Source organism: Lithobates pipiens, unplaced genomic scaffold (assembly GCF_037356315.1).
Source record: "Lithobates pipiens isolate NorthernLeopardFrog02 unplaced genomic scaffold, aLitPip1_a1.2 Scaffold_13, whole genome shotgun sequence".
In the NCBI taxonomy this organism is placed as follows: Eukaryota; Metazoa; Chordata; class Amphibia; order Anura; family Ranidae; genus Lithobates; species Lithobates pipiens.
In genome coordinates, this window is record NW_027507718.1 from 295,541,166 (window position 1) to 295,564,453 (window position 23,288).

General features: G+C 44.8%; 1 protein-coding gene across 1 annotated transcript in view; it reads right to left on the reverse strand.

Annotated features, from left to right (window-relative positions):
* PRSS12 (serine protease 12) overlaps positions 1 to 23,288 on the reverse strand; it is a 272,750-nt gene that overhangs the window by 147,083 nt on the left and 102,379 nt on the right. The window contains exons 5-7 of the mRNA XM_077476813.1: positions 21,048 to 21,226; positions 7,455 to 7,596; positions 2,231 to 2,427 (exon numbers count right to left, since the gene is read on the reverse strand). Coding sequence (XP_077332939.1) covers positions 2,231 to 2,427; positions 7,455 to 7,596; positions 21,048 to 21,226 — 518 coding nt within the window. The remainder of the gene's footprint in view (positions 1 to 2,230; positions 2,428 to 7,454; positions 7,597 to 21,047; positions 21,227 to 23,288) is intronic.

Below are 23,288 nucleotides of genomic sequence, written 5' to 3' on the forward strand. Positions count from 1 at the left end.
CACATCTGATATAGCTGGGGCCTGTGGTTCTCTACACTGGATGTTTTGCCCATCATCTAAGTAAGTTTGAATCTTTATATTTTGTTTGTGTGGTTATATTTATACATATTCATCTCTTTTATATCATCTCAAGTTGCCTTTTATGTTTACATGTAGTATGTATCTAGTTTACCTAAATAATATGATACAAGTAATACATTAATCAATAGAGATTCCTCTTTAGATCCTCTTTACTGCCCCTATATATTTTATACCACTACTAAGCATATTTTATCATGTTTTTGTCACCATAATACTTGGAATATTTCCCAATCGCAACATGGTCTTTGGTATTTTCATTGTTATAGCTTGGGTTACCTAGTGTGGGACAAGTCTAGCCTGCTTTCTTTTTGCACCAGTGTCCGCCCAGGGAAACTGTGTCATATGCATTCTATCATCCAGGTGAGTTAAATGCGATGTTTATTTAAGTGCAACAAAATGTGATGTGTTACATCATTTGTTTGGTTGATGTACAGTATATACAGTATAAATTACTTATACATTTTTTTTTCATCTTTGAAATGCAATCAGTGTCCTTTCCCCTCTTTGTGTGTCCTGAGGAAGCGGATCAGCGAAACATGTTGATGCACAGGGGCTCACTCACCTGATAGAATGTAATAACATTCCTGTTTACAACTGGACTTGTTATAGCCATTTATTGCATTTGGATGTGTTTATTTTTTAACATTGCACTTTATGTGATTTTTTTATTACATTTGTACAACAATAAAATATGGATTTTATCTATGTTATACATATCATTTTTCCTTTAAAGTCTGGTCTAATTTTTCTCTTTTTGATCTAAATATGTTTACGGGTGTGGCATAGGAGTACATCCCCATTGTTTTGATGTTGTGGGTTTAGTAACACTTTTAGTAAATATTCAGAAAACATTTTTCACTAAACTGCTGATAGCTAATAGCTGACTGGTTACTATGGATTACTGCACATTATTGCTCTTTGTGTTAAAGCATTCAATAAAGACCACTGCAACAATACTTATTTTTCCACCATTACCAAGGTTGGCTCCTAATATATTAAATTAAAATATCTCTGAAGCACATGTTCAATTAGCACCCGATGTAAGGAATATTGTTTGAGGTTTCCAAACACTACTTATCTTAGTGCTTTATTCTTTTTCTACTTAGAAACAAAACCACAGCAACCGCCAAGCAATTGCTATTACTTTAAGTTTCTTTGACATTCCATAATGGCAGTCAGCCAGAAACACAATGAATGGCAACATTAAGATGTCACCTTTAATATCTTTAGGCTCAAAAGTAACTGTAAGATATGACATATTATAATCACCCTGTTTTATATAGTAAGAAAGAAATACTTCAAGATACTTTTTTTTTTTGTTTTGTTTTTTCATTCTTAGTTTTTGGGGGTATGTAAGAAACTAGGGCTGTCATAGCCCTTGTTCACATGGTCGGACATTCCGACGGAAAATGTCCAATCGGACCATGTTGTCGGATTATCAGACCGTGTGTGGGCTTCATCTGACTTTTTCCGTCGGAATGTCCGACCGACAAAGTTTTAGAGCTGGGCTATAAAATTTCCTGACAACATGATCCGAACGGACTTTGTCCGATCGTTTGTAGAGAATTCCAATCGGACAAAGTGCCACACATGCTCAGATCAAATTCCTAGACCAAAGCTATTGGCTACTAGCCTGAACGTAGTCCCGTCGTAACTAAAAAACTTCATCACGTAACGAACGATTGGATTTTCCGACAACTTTGTCCAACCATGTGTATGCAACACCAGTTTCAGACAAAATCCGTCTGAAAAAATCAGACGGATTTTGTTGTCGGAATGTCCGACCGTGTGTACAAGGGCATAGAGTTAAGTTGGCTAGTCTCTGACTCAAAGCCAGCTAAATGTTCATACTTTATGGTTATATGGTATGAAAGGTGAAGTGTCATTATGGAGTAAACTTCCAAACTCTGCCTGGGCATTTAACTTGTCTTGGAGGTAACTTGAAAGGTATACACCATAAATGTCAACCTTTCGCAATTAAAAAAGCGACACATGAAGCCCAGTCCTGTTCCATTTGCAACCCAATGAATCCCCCTTCCCAAATGATCATATCTTACACACTTGGAACCCACTCTTTTTGGTAACTAAAATAAAAAAAAATAAAAAAAAAGAGAGAATTTTCTTTCTAAAGATTGAGTCATTTACATACCAGGCAAGGGCCTATGCTGATCAGTTTCTGGGTTGCAAGTTATATAAACATCCTCTTGATGGCTACAGTCATGTTTGCCCCAGTCTTTCTTAGCGCACTGTGTGAGAGTAGACTCTTTGCCTGTGCAAATCACATCATCCAGCCAGATAATACCAGTACTCTCCGCAAAATCATTCTCCAGCAAAATCTTTCCATACCTAAAATATAAATCAACAGATTTTTTTGTAAGTTACTATTACCTCACAATCAATTTGAGGAGCACCCCTCATCTTACTCTACTGCACAGATCTTTAAGCTCAGCTAAAAAAGCCAGTTCTACTAAAATACCACCTATACTCAGACACAGACAGATCTTTAAAACCAGAAAAGGAGTGCTATCACCAGTAGATTGAGTGAAGGTGCTCCAGTCAATGGGAGCATTCTTTGTACTTAAAGTGTATGTCAAGGCAATATAAAAAAAAAAAAACATATTACCGTAATAATAAACCTCTAAAAAACATGCACATTTCCCTACATTTCAGCTCCCTAAACATGCTAGTACAGAAAAATAACTGTTGATATGCCAGAAATAAAGTGTGCTCCTTCCCCCGATCACCGATCCTCCCCCCCCCCCCTTTGACATGACAACACAGTGTATTTTTTAGATTGTTGGACTGCCAATTATAGACAACATGTTGGGAGAAGCCAGTGACATCACTTCCGGGTGCATGATGCCTACCGAGCGAAGGGACGGTGAGATCGCAGCACAGTGCCTCCCAGCATGACTTGTATCATGTAACATTAAGGCTTTTCTTAACTGTAGCTGATGTACATGCACCTGATGAAGTCACGTGACTTGTGACGCCACGCGTAAGAATATTAACATTACTTTGGACACCAGAAGTGACGTCTGGAACACGAGCGCAGCGCTCGTTTTTACATCGTTTGATTTTATCTTTATCTTTATTGTGAGTACCTTTCCATCTATTTTATGATTGTTAAATACATTGGCATACTTCACTATTTGGGGCTCCTTACCTTCTTTCCCTTATGATATTATATACCTTGGGAGAACATAGTGGAAACCTGAGTGGAGCTGTGGCAAAGTGACAGAATTAGCCTCAATGTGCATTTAGGATCCAGCACTTTGGATATTATTATTTCACTGCTGTTTGCCTTACAGCAGTAAGGTAAGGAGCTATTGCACCTGGTGGTTTGCGGGCACGTTTGAAGAGTTTGGATCACTTTGCTGGCCACATTCAAGTCACATTTACGTTGTTTTGAGTGTTTCACTTATGGATTTTTTGAGTGTTTCACTTACGGATTTGGACAATTTATATTTCGCATTCTTTTATATATATATTTTTTACTTTTTATTTTTTCTGGTTTTTTTTTCTGTTTTTCACTGAGTTTTCACAGGAATTTTTTGTAGACTGCTCTACATATGTCACATATGATTGCACGTTGTGAATGTGTTTACATTTGTTTGATCACTTTGCACTTTATATTTATTGCACATTGATTTGCATGGTTTAAACTATGATCAAGAGCTATATTGTTTGTAGATTTGAGCATTTATTTGCACTTTATATTTATCTGCACAGTTAAACTCTGGGCCAAGAGATGTATTTCTTGATTTAAGGATTTTTTAATGACAATTGTATAATTAATTTTATATTACTTCACTAATTTTTTAATTTATTTATTAACTGGTATATTTAATTGATTCACTAAATTAGGTTATTTTAATTTCATTTATTGGAGCGCAACACCCTATTTTAAGTTTTTTGGCATTATAATTTTCAGGGTTGGCTGCAACCATTGGTAGTGATTTATTCAATTTATTCACTTGGTTTAAAATTTTAGTAGCGCAGGAATACACTATAATCTTTAATCACAGACCAGTGACGCAACGCGTCAGAGGAGGCCAGTGACATCACTTCTTAGTGTCTTCAAGATATGGAGGTTTATCAGAGAGAAGTCATCACTGCCGGTCCTTATATCTTTATACATGTTGTATACAAGACCTGTTACATGTGAGTGCATCATCTATATTCTTTAATAAATAATTTTATAAAAACATATTGCGCTATGAATGGATTTTACTTATGTGTTTGAGCCAAACCTGGAGTTTAAAGGGGACAAACATCATATGGAAGTGAGATTATGAACTGCATGGTGGACTAACAAGTCCAGTATCTCTATATGCGTTCATTGACTTCTATGGCCAACATTGGAGGTAAGCAAGCATTGCATCTGGTGTTTGGTGATTGGAAACACATTTGGATATTCACTTCAAAGTACATATTGTTTGACTGGAGCACAGTCCTCACACTGGACATTGTATTTTGCATTTGGGAGCACATTAGCTACTGAATAAACGTTTTATTGTGAGTCTTTTTGTAATTATCATTATATTCATATTCTTATATGTTGTGTTAAGGTGGATGTATTTAATGCATTTAGAATGCATTAGAAGTCAACGCACATTTTTTTTTAAATCTGAAAATCAGCGCACCATTTAATAATTTTTCAATTATAGTATTACAGTGGGCTGGCCCATCCTCTAAAAAACAAACTGTACCATTCCTAATCAAAGTGGGGGAAGGTCATTTTAAATATTTTTTACGTATCCAGATTTTGACTTTAAGACCCTGAGCGTCTAAGACGCAAGTGTTATTATTTAACTAAAATGAATGTGCCTCTTTAAAAAGAACACATAAAAGAAAGGAAATGCCCATTTCTATATGTTCAGGCACTGCTAAAGCTATACAATCAAAAGACAAGATACAAAGGAAAGCAGCAGACACAACACAGAAGCCTCAAAAATAGTGAAAAACCAGGCATGACAGACTAGTTTGATAGAATTAAGTACTATAATAGAATGGAATGTCTGGAGAGTAGAGATATATGTGGGCTCCATATGTATGAATGCAAGCTCTGAAAGTATCATTGTTCAGGATGAATACAAAAGTTACCATCGTGGGTGGTGTAGTCCTCTAAAACATGTGTTGAAAGGTCTTAAAACCACAAGGGTCTTCAACATAAAATAATGACCCTTCATATTTCTACAAAGCCTGTTTTACAGGACGCGTTTCCCTTTACCATACATTGACATTGAATGTATAGCAGAAAAACGCTTTTATTATGCATTTTAAACAAATACCAAAGTCAGTAGGACACTGGCCGCAGTCTATCCAAGCAACAATTATCAAAAAGAATATTTTTGTCTTAGAAAAAAAACACAGGTCATTTTTATTTATGTATTCATATATAGTACATATTTCCAAAGCCACAGCATTGAAGAGATAAACCCTTCAGTAACAATACTGAATGCAAATAACTGTGAAGCTAGGACTATAGGATTCTGTTCAGTTTGGGATAGTAAGGATTCAAGGTTTGGGTGGTCCCTAATGTTTTCAATAATCCACTGGTACTCGAAGGCTGTGCTGAAAATAATGCGAAAGTAAGCACTCTTTTTCTTTTTCATTGCAGGTAAATAATAGATTCCAACAGAAGCAACATGCCATCACAGAGTTCTTGACGAAAGAGGCATGCAGGCCGTCCAACATCCACAGAAAGTTACAGAATGCTTATGGAGCAGCCTTTTTTAACCAGGGTGCCATGGCACCACGGGGTGCCTTTTGGGTTCTTCAGGGGTGCCTTGGTAAAATGCCTAAAAAGTGTTCCCAATTGACCAAAAAATTTTGGGGCAAAGTCATGGATAAAGAAACTCCTTTCTCCAGGAGAGGAGCCACATTCAGGGCAAGGCAATGCCTCCAAGGTAACATGAATTTTTTGTGTTGCATTATGCCAGCCCTTTTCAACCAGGGTTCCACAGCACCCTAAACTTGCCATCTGGGTTCATTAGAGGTGCCTAAAACTGCCCCAAAATTGTCAACAAACTAGTGGGTAGATCTAGTCTGCCTTTTACACAAAGCCACAAGTTTTTGTTGCACAGAATTACAAACCTTAGCATCATGCAGGCCAGCTGCTGGCATCCTAACAACTGATGACGCCATAGGTTGATAATGAGGACGATGGGCGCTTGACATTGTCCTTGTTTGGCCCTTTCCTGTTACTCTCTGTCAGCACTGGGTTTGCATTAGCAGAGTGAGGGAGAGAAACTAAGGGAGAAGATAACGTTTGGAATAGTAGTCAGTACCAATGTGCAAAGGTGGAGGAAGAAATCGCCTCTACCCTTGGGTTGTCTTACGTGTGTGGATACTGCTGCAATATGTAAATATATTCGTTTTTTATATTTTAGAATGGGGTGCCTCAAGATTGTGCCAAATTTTAAAGGGTGCCTTGACTGAAAAAAGGTTGAAAAACACTGTTATGAAGATTAAACCATTGGCATGAGTAATGTGCACAGATGGATGAAGATAGATAGTTTAAAAATGGAAAACCAACATCTGCTGGAAGCATTTGAAGCCAATGAAGACAGTTTTTTTGCAGATCTGGTAACAGGGGAATGGCATCACATCTTATCCCCAAGGCCTGATTAGTTCAAAAGTCAGCCACAGATGAGGTAAAAGTAGCTGCAAAGAAGTGGATACAACCGTGTACACCTAATTTTTTTGAAAGAGAATTTAAGAGTTGGGTTCAATGATGGTGCAAATGCATCACTTGTGACAGAGAATATGCTGAGCAGTACCATTGTATAGAGGAAGGGTTACTCTACCAGCATGTGAAAATGTAATGACCTACGTAAGTTAATAAAAAGGTTATACCCAATTTTGCATTACCTTCAATACCACAGTATCTATAGTCTAGGGAATTTAAGAGAAGAGCTCTTCTTACCAACGTTCCCTGCACTGCCTCAAAAATCTAACAAGAAAAGTAATATCCTTTTAAGTGGTGCCTGCATAACACGATTTGGGGTACCTGAGGCTATGTCAGAATCCCTGAGACATAAAAGAAGCAATTGAACTTACAGGCATGTTTTTTCTTTTTTTTCCATTTTTTCCACTGCAGCATTGTGGCATAAGGGGGATGCAAAAATTATAGAGTTTGCTTTTTTTTTTTTTTATAATATTTTTAACTTTAATAGTGTGTGCTCTCTTTTTGATGTATACACTAAGTATATAGTATAGTATAGTATAGTACAGTACGCAGTAACAATCTAGGCCAAAAATGTAAATGTTTAAAGTAACTGTGCTGTGCTGACGTTTGCATAATATTCTATGTAAGCAACTTATTTTGTCTTTTTATACATATAGCCATTATTTACTAAATATCTTACTTAAATCCAAGCTGGCGACAAACAACATGCGTATTCATGTCATTCCACCCGTCATCACACACTGTTCCCCACTGTGATGTATGGAACACTTCTAGACGTCCTTCATGGCTACCTTTGCCTCCTGCTAGTCTAATGGAACCATCTGCATGAAACATTTATAGGCAAAATTAATGGGACACCACTCTGCATAATATTAAGAAAAACATATCTAGGCGAAACAACATTCAGTTTGGCATATTTTCTAAAAATATGCAAACTAGCATTAAAAAAACATTCAAGAACATCAGATCAAATGCTGTATCTGGTATACACTAGCTCATAATTTCGCATAATACAGTTTTATATACTGTATATTTGCTGTGAAGATAGATAGATAGATAGATAGATAGATACATACATACATACATACATACATAGGCTTGTGAATACCTGGTACACTCTACTCACCCTGTGTGGTGCCGGCTCCCCCTGCTTCCTGGCGTCCCGTCTCCCCCCTGCAGTGCTGCCCATGATCGGAGTATGTCCGATAGGAGCATTTTGTCGGAAAATTTTACCGGCAAGTTGGAAAACTTGGTCCGTCGGATATTCTGACGGAAACAGTCTGATGCAGACCACACACAGTCGGAATATCCGACAAAACGGTCCAATAGGAAACATTCCGTCGGAATCTCCAACCATGTGTACAAGGACTAAGTGATCTGCCCTGATTGCTCCTATGTTCATTCTTAACTGAAAAAATAGTAACCAATTTACTATGCTTCAGTTTGTGAATTGACAGGAAGCCGCTCAGCACAGAGCACTTCCCATTCGTTCACTGTGCAGTGCAGCTGAGGCTGAAGAGAAAGGGACCAGGGCAGCTCTGTCCTCAGTCTATTTCTCTCTGTTAAGACCCTTGATATTTCACCAAAGCCACCCAATGGGTCTCCTAAAAGGAAATGTAAAAAAATTAATTGGAATCGAAACTACTGACACCATCCACCATGCTACTGACATCAATCTCTAGTCTGCTGACACCGTCCACTGCTCTGCTGACATACAGGCATATGTGTTTGTGCTCTGGGGTGCACACCCTATTGCAATAGCCTGTGCACACCAATGGATAGATAGATAGATAGATAGATAGATAGATAGATAGATAGATAGATAGATAGATAGATAGATAGATAGATAGATAGATAGATAGATAGATAGATAGATAGATATTTTGCAAACATACAGTACATACTCACAGAAAATATAATAATTTACATTTTAAATAATGCTACAAATTTTGGAACAGTACAAATGGAAGGTCCTGCAGATACATTTATGCAGCTCTGTTATGAGCAATAAATCTTCCTTCATGCCCTGTTTTTTTCTATATATATTTAGTCAGACGGACATTGTACCAAAAACTCCCACTTTCATAGTGTTGCCATCACTTTCCAGTTCTATCATTTATGTGTGTCCAAATATGACTGTGCAGCCCAGGAGACACCAGAGGCTGACCACTTTAGACAGTGCACTTTGTAACTAAACAAACATGGTCAGACACACCCCCTCTGTTCTTGAGCGGTACAGGTCTGCTTCAGGTCTTGTGTGATGGTGCGTGTGGCCTTTACATATCTAAGGCAGGGGTTGGCAAGGGGCCACATGAGAAACTGGGACTATAGGGTGAATATGTGATTCTGCTCAATGGGAATTTTGGACCTGGGAAGGTTCATAAGTACGTAAACATATAGAAAATGAAACACCTGGCATTAAGAATAACAGGTACAACTGCTCATGAAGTAGTGTGCGCCCTCATTGTTATTAGAGGCAGTAGTGAATAAATGTCCTCTGCTAATCTGCTGATCACAATGTCGTTGTAGGGAGCTAACAGGCACAGGGGTTAATGCCGCTGTGTTACTCACAAGCTCAGGGAGATAACTGGCAGAGCTGCAAGTACTGGAAAGAGAGAGCCTAAGATCAGTACAGCCAGGTTTTCTGCAGATCCTGGAGTAAAGAACTTAAATATACAGCTCCTGTGGTTTGCAGTATGCAGGCTTGGTCCTAATGCTAACAAAAAGAAGTAGGCTTGGTAGCAGAGTGGCAGGAAAGTGCCAAGATGTCTATTAGGCAACATGTTTGCCTAGGAGACATAACCACTCTCTCACCAGTAGTGATGGCCGAACGGTTCGCCCGGCGGTCGTTTCGCGGCGAATTTCCGACTTTCGCCGTCCGCGGGTTCGAACGCCTTTTTCCGTCGTTCGCCCCGGCGGACTTACGTGTTTAATGTATACAAGAACTTTAACCTTTCGTGACACGTTTATCATGTGTTACAGGACAACCAATTGAGACATGACAGCTCATGGACACTTGGACATTCCCCCTAACCTATAAATACACCCGATCCGGTGGCCATTTTACATTCTTTCTTCTGTCACTGTAGGGAAAGGATCCTGTGTGGAGTAGGGACAGAGAAAACGCTAGCTATTTGGTACACAAAAGTTCTTTTCAGGACTGGTATAGGTGTTAGGTCAGCAGCCTGAGTTTCTTTTGTCAGTTTAGATAAAGGGACAGAGCGCTGTATGCTGCTATTTTAGGGACAGCTCAGCCAGATTAGTCTTTCTTCATCATCATCATCATCATCATCATTAGCTGTTACTATCAGGTCCACAAAAGAGCTGTTCCAGCTAATCGTTCCAGCCTACTCTTTTTTGCCAATTTGTATAGGGACAGGCAGGAAGCAGTGTGTCAGGCAGTGAGGATAATTTTAAAGACTTGCTGTTACTATTAGTTCCACAAAGGTTCTTTTCAGGACTGGTATCAGTGGTACGGTAATAGGCTTGTACACGTATAATATTCTTTCTTCCAAATATAGAAAGAATATTATACTTGACTGCTGCCCTTCTGCTGCAGTCTGCTAATCATTCACAACTCACTTGTTCCACAAAGCTCTTTATCAGGACTGGTAACTTGGTCTGTCTAGGGTGCTACGGTACATAGGCTTGGGTGCGGTACAGTCTGCTGTTCTGTAAGGACCGCTATCGGTCCACAATACATAGGGTTGCCGTGCACTACTGCTGACCGCTGCCCTATACTGCAGCAGTCCTTCAGCGGTATAGGGACTGACGCACAGTCTGCTAAACACTAATACACAACCTGCTTGGTCCACAAAAGTTCTTATAAGGACTGGTAACTTGGTATAGGGTGCTACGGTACATAGGCCTGAGTGCAGTACAGTCTGCTGTTCTGTAAGGACCGCTATCGGTCCACAATACATAGGGTTGCCGTGCACTACTGCTGACCGCTGCCCTATACTGCAGCAGTCCTTCAGCGGTATAGGGACTGACGCACAGTCTGCTAAACACTAATACACAACCTGCTTGGTCCACAAAAGTTCTTATAAGGACTGGTAACTTGGTATAGGGTGCTACGGTACATAGGCCTGAGTGCAGTACAGTCTGCTGTTCTGTAAGGACCGCTATCGGTCCACAATACATAGGGTTGCCGTGCACTACTGCTGACCGCTGCCCTATACTGCAGCAGTCCTTCATTGGTATAGGGACTGACGTACAGTCTGCTAATCACTAACACACAACCTGCTTGGTCCACAAAAGTTCTTATAAGGACTGGTAACTTGGTATAGGGTGCTACGGTACATAGGCCTGAGTGCAGTACAGTCTGCTGTTCTGTAAGGACCGCTATCGGTCCACAATACATAGGGTTGCCGTGCACTACTGCTGACCGCTGCCCTATACTGCAGCAGTCCTTCATTGGTATAGGGACTGACGTACAGTCTGCTAATCACTAACACACAACCTGCTTGGTCCACAAAAGTTCTTATAAGGACTGGTAACTTGGTATAGGGTGCTACGGTACATAGGCCTGAGTGCGTTACAGTCTGCTGTTCTGTAAGGACCGCTATCGGTCCACAATACATAGGGTTGCCGTGCACTACTGCTGACCGCTGCCCTATACTGCAGCAGTCCTTCAGCGGTATAGGGACTGACGCACAGTCTGCTAAACACTAACACACAACCTGCTTGGTCCACAAAAGTTTTTATAAGGACTGGTAACTTGGTATAGGGTGCTACGGTACATAGGCCTGAGTGCAGTACAGTCTGCTGTTCTGTAAGGACCGCTATCGGTCCACAATACATAGGGTTGCCGTGCACTACTGCTGACCGCTGCCCTATACTGCAGCAGTCCTTCATTGGTATAGGGACTGACGTACAGTCTGCTAATCACTAACACACAACCTGCTTGGTCCACAAAAGTTCTTATAAGGACTGGTAACTTGGTATAGGGTGCTACGGTACATAGGCCTGAGTGCGTTACAGTCTGCTGTTCTGTAAGGACCGCTATCGGTCCACAATACATAGGGTTGCCGTGCACTACTGCTGACCGCTGCCCTATACTGCAGCAGTCCTTCATTGGTATAGGGACTGACGTACAGTCTGCTAATCACTAACACACAACCTGCTTGGTCCACAAAAGTTCTTATAAGGACTGGTAACTTGGTATAGGGTGCTACGGTACATAGGCCTGAGTGCGTTACAGTCTGCTGTTCTGTAAGGACCGCTATCGGTCCACAATACATAGGGTTGCCGTGCACTACTGCTGACCGCTGCCCTATACTGCAGCAGTCCTTCATTGGTATAGGGACTGACGTACAGTCTGCTAATCACTAACACACAACCTGCTTGGTCCACAAAAGTTCTTATAAGGACTGGTAACTTGGTATAGGGTGCTACGGTACATAGGCCTGAGTGCGTTACAGTCTGCTGTTCTGTAAGGACCGCTATCGGTCCACAATACATAGGGTTGCCGTGCACTACTGCTGACCGCTGCCCTATACTGCAGCAGTCCTTCAGCGGTATAGGGACTGACGCACAGTCTGCTAAACACTAACACACAACCTGCTTGGTCCACAAAAGTTTTTATAAGGACTGGTAACTTGGTATAGGGTGCTACGGTACATAGGCCTGAGTGCGTTACAGTCTGCTGTTCTGTAAGGACCGCTATCGGTCCACAATACATAGGGTTGCCGTGCACTACTGCTGACCGCTGCCCTATACTGCAGCAGTCCTTCATTGGTATAGGGACTGACGTACAGTCTGCTAATCACTAACACACAACCTGCTTGGTCCACAAAAGTTCTTATAAGGACTGGTAACTTGGTATAGGGTGCTACGGTACATAGGCCTGAGTGCGTTACAGTCTGCTGTTCTGTAAGGACCGCTATCGGTCCACAATACATAGGGTTGCCGTGCACTACTGCTGACCGCTGCCCTATACTGCAGCAGTCCTTCAGCGGTATAGGGACTGACGCACAGTCTGCTAAACACTAACACACAACCTGCTTGGTCCACAAAAGTTTTTATAAGGACTGGTAACTTGGTATAGGGTGCTACGGTACATAGGCCTGAGTGCAGTACAGTCTGCTGTTCTGTAAGGACCGCTATCGGTCCACAATACATAGGGTTGCCGTGCACTACTGCTGACCGCTGCCCTATACTGCAGCAGTCCTTCATTGGTATAGGGACTGACGTACAGTCTGCTAATCACTAACACACAACCTGCTTGGTCCACAAAAGTTCTTATAAGGACTGGTAACTTGGTATAGGGTGCTACGGTACATAGGCCTGAGTGCGTTACAGTCTGCTGTTCTGTAAGGACCGCTATCGGTCCACAATACATAGGGTTGCCGTGCACTACTGCTGACCGCTGCCCTATACTGCAGCAGTCCTTCATTGGTATAGGGACTGACGTACAGTCTGCTAATCACTAACACACAACCTGCTTGGTCCACAAAAGTTCTTATAAGGACTGGTAACTTGGTATAGGGTGCTACGGTACATAGGCCTGAGTGCGTTACAGTCTGCTGTTCTGTAAGGACCGCTATCGGTCCACAATACATAGGGTTGCCGTGCACTACTGCTGACCGCTGCCCTATACTGCAGCAGTCCTTCATTGGTATAGGGACTGACGTACAGTCTGCTAATCACTAACACACAACCTGCTTGTTCCACAAAAGTTCTTATAAGGACTGGTAACTTGGTATAGGGTGCTACGGTACATAGGCTTGAGTGCGGTACAGTCTGCTGTTCTGTAAGGACCGCTATCGGTCCACAATAGATAGGGTTGACGTGCACCACTGCTGACCGCTGCCCTATACTGCAGCAGTCCTTCAGCGGTATAGGGACTGACGTACAGTCTGCTAAACACTAATACACAACCTGCTTGGTCCACAAAAGTTCTTATAAGGACTGGTAACTTGGTATAGGGTGCTACGGTACATAGGCTTGAGTGCGGTACAGTCTGCTGTTCTGTAAGGACCGCTATCGGTCCACAATAGATAGGGTTGACGTGCACCACTGCTGACCGCTGCCCTATACTGCAGCAGTCCTTCAGCGGTATAGGGACTGACGTACAGTCTGCTAAACACTAATACACAACCTGCTTGGTCCACAAAAGTTCTTATAAGGACTGGTAACTTGGTATAGGGTGCTACGGTACATAGGCTTGAGTGCGGTACAGTCTGCTGTTCTGTAAGGACCGCTATCGGTCCACAATAGATAGGGTTGACGTGCACCACTGCTGACCGCTGCCCTATACTGCAGCAGTCCTTCAGCGGTATAGGGACTGACGTACAGTCTGCTAAACACTAATACACAACCTGCTTGGTCCACAAAAGTTCTTATAAGGACTGGTAACTTGGTATAGGGTGCTACGGTACATAGGCTTGAGTGCGGTACAGTCTGCTGTTCTGTAAGGACCGCTATCGGTCCACAATAGATAGGGTTGACGTGCACCACTGCTGACCGCTCACCTATACTGCAGCAGTCCTTCAGCGGTATAGGGACTGACGTACAGTCTGCTAATCACTAACACACAACCTGCTTGTTCCACAAAAGTTCTTATAAGGACTGGTAACTTGGTATAGGGTGCTACGGTACATAGGCTTGAGTGCGGTACAGTCTGCTGTTCTGTAAGGACCGCTATCGGTCCACAATAGATAGGGTTGACGTGCACCACTGCTGACCGCTGCCCTATACTGCAGCAGTCCTTCAGCGGTATAGGGACTGACGTACAGTCTGCTAAACACTAATACACAACCTGCTTGGTCCACAAAAGTTCTTATAAGGACTGGTAACTTGGTATAGGGTGCTACGGTACATAGGCTTGAGTGCGGTACAGTCTGCTGTTCTGTAAGGACCGCTATCGGTCCACAATAGATAGGGTTGACGTGCACCACTGCTGACCGCTCACCTATACTGCAGCAGTCCTTCAGCGGTATAGGGACTGACGTACAGTCTGCTAATCACTAACACACAACCTGCTTGTTCCACAAAAGTTCTTATAAGGACTGGTAACTTGGTATAGGGTGCTACGGTACATAGGCTTGAGTGCGGTACAGTCTGCTGTTCTGTAAGGACCGCTATCGGTCCACAATAGATAGGGTTGACGTGCACCACTGCTGACCGCTGCCCTATACTGCAGCAGTCCTTCAGCGGTATAGGGACTGACGTACAGTCTGCTAAACACTAATACACAACCTGCTTGGTCCACAAAAGTTCTTATAAGGACTGGTAACTTGGTATAGGGTGCTACGGTACATAGGCTTGAGTGCGGTACAGTCTGCTGTTCTGTAAGGACCGCTATCGGTCCACAATAGATAGGGTTGACGTGCACCACTGCTGACCGCTGCCCTATACTGCAGCAGTCCTTCAGCGGTATAGGGACTGACGTACAGTCTGCTAAACACTAATACACAACCTGCTTGGTCCACAAAAGTTCTTATAAGGACTGGTAACTTGGTATAGGGTGCTACGGTACATAGGCTTGAGTGCGGTACAGTCTGCTGTTCTGTAAGGACCGCTATCGGTCCACAATAGATAGGGTTGACGTGCACCACTGCTGACCGCTCACCTATACTGCAGCAGTCCTTCAGCGGTATAGGGACTGACGTACAGTCTGCTAATCACTAACACACAACCTGCTTGTTCCACAAAAGTTCTTATAAGGACTGGTAACTTGGTATAGGGTGCTACGGTACATAGGCTTGAGTGCGGTACAGTCTGCTGTTCTGTAAGGACCGCTATCGGTCCACAATAGATAGGGTTGACGTGCACCACTGCTGACCGCTGCCCTATACTGCAGCAGTCCTTCAGCGGTATAGGGACTGACGTACAGTCTGCTAAACACTAATACACAACCTGCTTGGTCCACAAAAGTTCTTATAAGGACTGGTAACTTGGTATAGGGTGCTACGGTACATAGGCTTGAGTGCGGTACAGTCTGCTGTTCTGTAAGGACCGCTATCGGTCCACAATAGATAGGGTTGACGTGCACCACTGCTGACCGCTGCCCTATACTGCAGCAGTCCTTCAGCGGTATAGGGACTGACGTACAGTCTGCTAAACACTAATACACAACCTGCTTGGTCCACAAAAGTTCTTATAAGGACTGGTAACTTGGTATAGGGTGCTACGGTACATAGGCTTGAGTGCGGTACAGTCTGCTGTTCTGTAAGGACCGCTATAGGTCCACAATAGATAGGGTTGACGTGCACCACTGCTGACCGCTCACCTATACTGCAGCAGTCCTTCAGCGGTATAGGGACTAAGAGTTTTGTCACAGGGTCATTTAAAAAATGACATGCAGAGGAAGAGGCAGGCCCTTCCGCAGGGGTGGTAGGGGTAGGGCAGGAGCAACAGGCTTGAGCCAAAGTGGGAAGTTGCAGAAGGTGCGTTCAATTACTTTAAAGGATGCACCAGACTTGGTTGAGTGGCTCGCTCAGCCTTACTCTTCTGCACCCTCCTCATCCTCTCGATCTGCACCCTCTTCTTCACTCTCTGCTATGTGCACCCCCAAAGACACTACCACCAACAACACGACCACCACCACCACCACCACATACCTTCCGCTTGAGTCACTGGAATTATTTTCCGATCCATATCAAGAGGACATTTCTGATGCGCAGCCACTCTTGGTATTGGATCAGGAAGAGGAGGTAGCAACAAGCGCTACTCAGCAGTCTGACGCCAGTACCCAGATCAGCCCAAGGAGGAGGTTGGTCCCCGGTGTTGCTGCCTACTCTACTTATAGCGGTGGGGAAGGTGACGTTGATGATGACGTGTCTAGTGATGTCACGTGGGTGCCCACAAGAGAGGAAGAGGAGGGGAGTTCAGAGGGAGATATGGACCAGCAGATAGGGAGGAGAAGCAGCAATGACTTACATTGCACAGCAGGGACAAAGCAGACTGCAAATGTATCAGGAGCGAGTCATCGACCATGTACGGTCACATCTGGCGCTCCCAGGACACCGGCACATGGCTCCGCAGTGTGGGCTTTTTTTAACGTGTCCGCTGCTGACAATAGCGTTGCCATCTGCAATCTTTGCAGTCAACGCGTTAGTCGCGGTAAGCCCAATACTCACCTAGGGACGACCGCCTTAAGAAGGCACATGAGCAGCCATCACCGAGCCCAGTGGGAGCAACGGAACACACAAAGCCACACTGCAGGCTCTCACCGTCCAGCCTCGTCTTCTACTTCTCCTTCTCCTCTCTCCTCACAATTGTCCTCCACTCCACCTTCCATCACGCCAAGCTCACATTTTTCTGCAAAAAGGCAGGCTTCCGTGGGCCTAATGTTTGAGCGTAAAAAAATGATGACGCCGGATAACCCTCTTGCCCAACGGTTGGCGGCTGGCTTGTCAGAACTCATAGCCCGCCAACTACTGCCATATAAACTGGTGGACTCGGAGGCCTTTCGCAAATTTGTGGCCATTGGAACACCACAATGGAAGGTCCCAGGAAGGAAGTATTTCTCAGAGAAGGGCATCCCAGAGCTATATGGCCATGTTCAGCGGCAAGTGAATGTATCTCTGGCACACAGTGTCGGTGCCAAGATACATCTGACCACAGACACGTGGTCTAGCAAACACGGGCAGGGAAGGTATATCAGTTTTACTGCCCACTGGGTGAACCTTCTGACGGCCGTCAAGCATGTAACCCGTGGCACCCGTGTAGATTTGGTTTTACCGCCACGGATTGCATGCAGGCCTGACTCTTCTTCTCCTCCTCCTACTCCATCCTCCTCCCTCTCCTCCTCAGCTGCCTCCTCCTTTTCCGCTGCTAGCGTCTCTTCCACTGCACCGCCCAAGCTCCCCAGAACCTATTCCACATGCCAGGTGAGACGTTGCCATGCCGTGCTGCGTCTGTTGTGCCTGGAAGCAAAGAGCCACACTGGCCCGGCACTCCTTTCAGCTTTGCGTTCACAGGCAGATGAGTGGCTAACACCGCTCAATTTGACAGTTGGTAAAGTGGTGTGTGACAACGGTGCCAATCTGCTTAGCGCATTGAAACAGGGCAAAATCACGCACGTGCCGTGCATGGCACACGTCTTAAACTTGGTCGTGCAGCGATTCCTTGTCAAATACCCTGGGGTCCAGGACATCTTGCGGCAGGCAAGGAAAATCTCGGCCCATTTCAGAAGATCTTACACGGCCATGGCTCGCCTTGCTGACATTCAGCGGCGACACCATCTGCCGGTCAGACGTCTTATTTGCGATTGCCCGACGCGATGGAACTCAACCTTCTATATGCTTGATAGGCTGCTCCAGCAGAAACGTGCAGTTAACGTCTACCTGTATGAACTCTGCGAAAGAAACGGTTCTGGGGAGCTGGGTTTTTTTTCACCGCGCCAGTGGCTGCTCATGCGCGACACATGCAGACTTCTGCGGCCATTTGAGGAGATCACCAAACTGGTCAGTCGCAGCCATGGCGCCATCAGTGACATGGTACCTTATGCCTTCTTTCTGGAGCGTGCATTGCGTCGTGTCATTGATCAGGCTGTGGAGGAGCAGGAGCGGGAAGATGAGGAAGTCGCAATGCTGGATGAATTCCCAGGGGGGGCTACTCTATCTGAGACAAGTCAACAACAGGAGTCTGATGAGGAGTCAGAGGAGGATGGTGCCGGGGCGGATGAGCAGGAGCAAGAAGAGCATGCTTTAAACCTTTCTGGGATCCCTGTTGTGCGAGGATGGGGAGAGGAGAATGAAGAGGACGACATTATCCTGGATGATGAGCAGGAGCCAGGCCACCACACCGCTTCCACTTTAGTGCAAATGGGGGCCTTCATGCTCCAGTGTTTTAATAGGGACCCCCGTATAAAAAGCATGAGGGTCAAGGACCAGTACTGGGTGGCAACGTACTTAGACCCCCGGTACAAACACAAAATGGCGGAAATGTTACCGCCGTCGCAGAGGGCTGTCAGAATGCAGCACTTCCAGGCCTTGCTTCGAGAAATGCTGCATTCTGCTTTTGCGTGCGCTGGCAGAGGAGCAATTCCCACTCCCAGAGAAGGATTTGCGGGTACCAATCCAACAGCGCCTGCAAGAAGAGGCCGGTTTGAAGATGTGTTGGTGACTTCGGATATGAGGTCATTCTTTCAGCCGACCCATCGACAGGTGTCATCCGGATCCAGCATCAGGGAACGCCTAGACCGTCAGGTGTCCGACTACATTGGGTTAACGGCCGATGTGGACGCTCTGAGGAGTGATGAACCCCTAGACTACTGGGTGGGCAGGCTTGACCTCTGGCCAGAGCTTGCCCAATTTGCAATCGAACTGTTGGCTTGCCCCTCATCCAGTGTCCTGTCCGAAAGGACGTTCAGCGCAGCAGGGGGGATTGTGACCGATAAGCGTACTCGCCTAGCTCACCACAGTGTTAACTACCTCACATTTCTAAAAATGAATGAGGCATGGATCTCGGAGGAATTCAACACATGTGATCAGTAGACCATGTATATGTCTATAAACAATTTTTGGAATCAAGCACACAGACCTTCTTAATTCATTTGGCTCACTTCCCTGACCCAAAAAAGCACACCGTACTATATGCCCCTACCCTCCTCTTTGAAGAGGTTGAGCGGTGTCATATTTCTACTGGGGCTGCTTATTATGAGGGGTTCCCACCATCCCTGTGCTGTGCTGACTTCCTCCTGGGTGTTCTTATTATGAGGGGCTCCCACCATCCCTGTGCTGTGCTGACTTCCTCCTGGGGGTTCTTATTATGAGGGGATCACACCATCCCTGTGCTGTGCTGACTTCCTCCTGGGGCTGCTTACGGTGCTGCTGTCAGCGCTGTATGTCACGGAGCTGCTGTCAGCGCTGTATGTCACGGAGCTGCTGTCAGCGCTGTATGTCACGGAGCTGCTGTCAGCGCTGTATGTCACGGAGCTGCTGTCAGCGCTGTATGTCACGGAGCTGCTGTCAGCGCTGTATGTCACGGAGCTGCTGTCAGCGCTGTATGTCACGGAGCTGCTGTCAGCGCTGTATGTCACGGAGCTGCTGTCAGCGCTGTATGTCACGGAGCTGCTGTCAGCGCTGTATGTCACGGAGCTGCTGTCAGCGCTGTATGTCACGGTGCTGCTGTCAGCGCTGTATGTCACGGAGCTGCTGTCAGCGCTGTATGTCACGGAGCTGCTGTCAGTGCTGTATGTCACGGAGCTGCTGTCAGCGCTGTATGTCACGGAGCTGCTGTCAGCGCTGTATGTCACGGAGCTGCTGTCAGCGCTGTATGTCACGGTGCTGCTGTCAGCGCTGTATGTCACGGAGCTGCTGTCAGCGCTGTATGTCACGGAGCTGCTGTCAGCGCTGTATGTCACGGAGCTGCTGTCAGCGCTGTATGTCACGGAGCTGCTGTCAGCGCTGTATGTCACGGAGCTGCTGTCAGCGCTGTATGTCACGGTGCTGATGTCAGTGCTCTGTATTACGGTGCTGCTGTCAGTGCTCTGTATCTCCTGCACCCTCTTGTTTGCCTACCCTGGTCCCTGACCTTCCCTCTCCTCCATTGCCTTCATTAGCTCCATAGTCCTGAATTGTCAGAACAATTTCCCAAATAAAAAAAAAATGCTTGTAGTTATCGATCCCAAATTCACCTCATACATGTATTATGCTATTGTCCAGGTGGTGGGACTACGTGCTACCCCCTAATAATTACCCCGTGGCCGCAAATTCGACCTAAAGGTTTGCGAAATTCGCCTCCCATTGAAGTCAATGGAGCCCGCGGCGAACGGTCGTTTTCGCGAACGTTTGTGTCCGTTCGCGTTTCGCGTTCGCGAAACGTCCCGTCGGAAGTTCGTCCATCACTACTCACCAGGACTGAGCCTCCAGGCTGTACCAATCTCCTTTCATTTCCTGGTAGCTCTGCTAGGTATCTCCTCAACCCTTTCAGTCCTGGTGATACAAGCACAGGTCAAGTGCTTGCAGCTCTCCACATGGACATCCAGCCTCACAGTGGAAGCATCATGGACTGGATAGGAACAGCCAAGGCGCCCAATGTGGACTGGTGACCATAAAATTCTGAGGTCTGATCTAAGACGTGGAGCACAGAGCACTGTAGTGGGTGAGCAGGAAAATAATTTCTATTAAAACAAATGGGTAATTTATGGTATTTTCAAGTGCATAATAACACAGTTGATACAGTGATTTAAAAAGAAAAAGACATTCATTTGGACTTATAAAAATAAAAATATGGGTAAAGAACTATTACACTATAAAATTACAACAAATATTTAAACATTTTTAAACATCAATTTCACGTTGCTACCAAAATGGGATACCTGCCAGTGGTGTACAGGAGACTCCAGCATCTTCATTGTGTCCACAGTTGTGTTCACCCCATGTACTGAGCTGACACTCCTCTATAGACAGCTCATTTCCTGTGCATTGTACTTCATCCAGCAATATAGGACCCGTGCCTTCTCCAAAATGAGCCTGATTCCATGCCTTAGCAATACCCCTGTGGATTAAATCAATATAGATGAGTGTCAACCAGAATATGTTACAATGTAGTATCCATATTATAAACTTAGACATTACACTGCCTCATGCACACATGAATGATAACACCTTATGTACAAGCTCCACCATTTCAGTTGTGATTATTTTAGTAAAATGTAATACAAACATGTGCTGCCTAAGAAAACAGCATTTTTCACTACATGCAGGACTATATTTCTTTTGTACTGTCAGGGCTGGGCTCAGTCCTTCCTTCACTGGGCTGGCCTCTCAGCTGTCAGCTAATTGCCAGCTCCTATCTCTCCACAGTTACTCAGCTGTTGATGATATCCTGCTCGTCAGTCCTGCCTACTTAGGCCATCCAGCCCAGAGGATCTCAGCCTTCACCTTAGTCAACATCACAGAGACGCTCTCCTGCATTCCTGTTAAAAGACTTGCTTGGCTGACTTCCCTTCTGGCTCCAGATCCTGCTTGCTGTTTTAGTACACCCATCTCTGGCTCCCTGATGTTTGGCTTGTCTGACTATCCGTTCCGGTTCCTGAACTCTGGCTATGGTTTGACCACATTTGTTCTATTTACAAGTGTGATTTAACTGTACTTCTGTCTCGGTCTGATTTCATGGTTTCTGACCTGTACAGGCCATAAAAAAGAGAAACATTCTGTGAGCATTCTGTCTCCTCTTATTAATTAAATTCTCCATTTTAACCAGCTAAGCACATTCCATGTGCATCAGAACAAATATTTTCCAATATCGTATAGTTAATCTTCTTTCTAAAGCTGTAGCCTGAGTAGCAAAGCCTGACCCTTACTCTCCATGGAGAAGCAGCAGTCTGTCTTGCAGTTTGTTTTCTTCGTAAAGCAGTTATATGCTGAGTAAAACAGTCTTGTTTTTTCTAGCATACTGCAGAGTGGAACCCTTACTCTCTGAAGAAGTCCAACAAACAGCAGCAGCTGGTCTATAAGGGGCGCCGCCCACTAATCTCTAGGTGCTGGCCCCAAATCTCATTTTTTTATCACATGATTAGAGCTAAAGGCTCTAATTGGCTTCAGAAATGTTGTCGTCATGAGTCCACCCACTTGTGACATTAGCGAATCAACATTCACTATTGTCTTCCTGCTTCTCCTCCCATCCAATCAGGACAGGAAGTGGGCTCTAAGACCGGATTGGCCGAGAGGAGAAGCCAGGAAGCCGGAAAGCCGCCAGCAACCTGGATGGGGTAAGTGTGGGCTGATGGGCTTACGAGCGGGAGAGCGGGGCTGGTGAGCGGGTGGGGGGTGGTGGGTTTGTTTGCCGCCCTCCCACCCAAAAAATGGAGCACCATTCGCCACCTCTGACAAACCCTCTGCTAAGTCAGACCTTTAGCCAGGCTGGTCGGTCATCCCCACACTTACCCCATCTAGTGGGGAGCGGCTTCTCGTGTCTCCTCACGGTGGCTGTGTGTCTCCTCCCTCCTCCTATGCCAATAGGATCGCTTCTCCTTTCAGCCATTCAGGAAATAGGTCTCAAGACCCGCTTCCTGATTGCCCAGGAGCAGAATCAGTGTGACAATAGCAAATATTCATTCACTATTGTCACACAGCTGGGTGGATTTGGGGCTCAGTCTCAGGCTCTAATCACGTGCTTAAAAAAAAAACCCCATTGGAATCCATTTATCTGGCACTTCGCATGTAGATTAGGGGGCCGGACGCATGGATAGGAGGGTGCCCCTGTGTCCCTAATGGATGGGCTACCACTGCCTTTAGCCCTGCAATCAGCAAAGCTAAGGCTGCTTGCTGAATGCATTGCTCTGACTTAGCGGGGGGCTTGTCTGATTACTGCAGAGAGATTACTGCTTCTCTACAGAGAATAAGTGTTCTACCCTGTAGTATTCAGAGTTTTACTCAGGAAATAGCTGATTTACAAAGAAAACAAGCTGTAAGACACTGAACACTTCTTTTCAGATGCACATAGAATATATTTATCTCATTTAACCACTTGCCGCCCGCCCTATAGGCAATTGACGGCTGCAAAGTGGTTACATAATCCTGACCGGACGTCATATGACGTGATCAGGATTATGAGC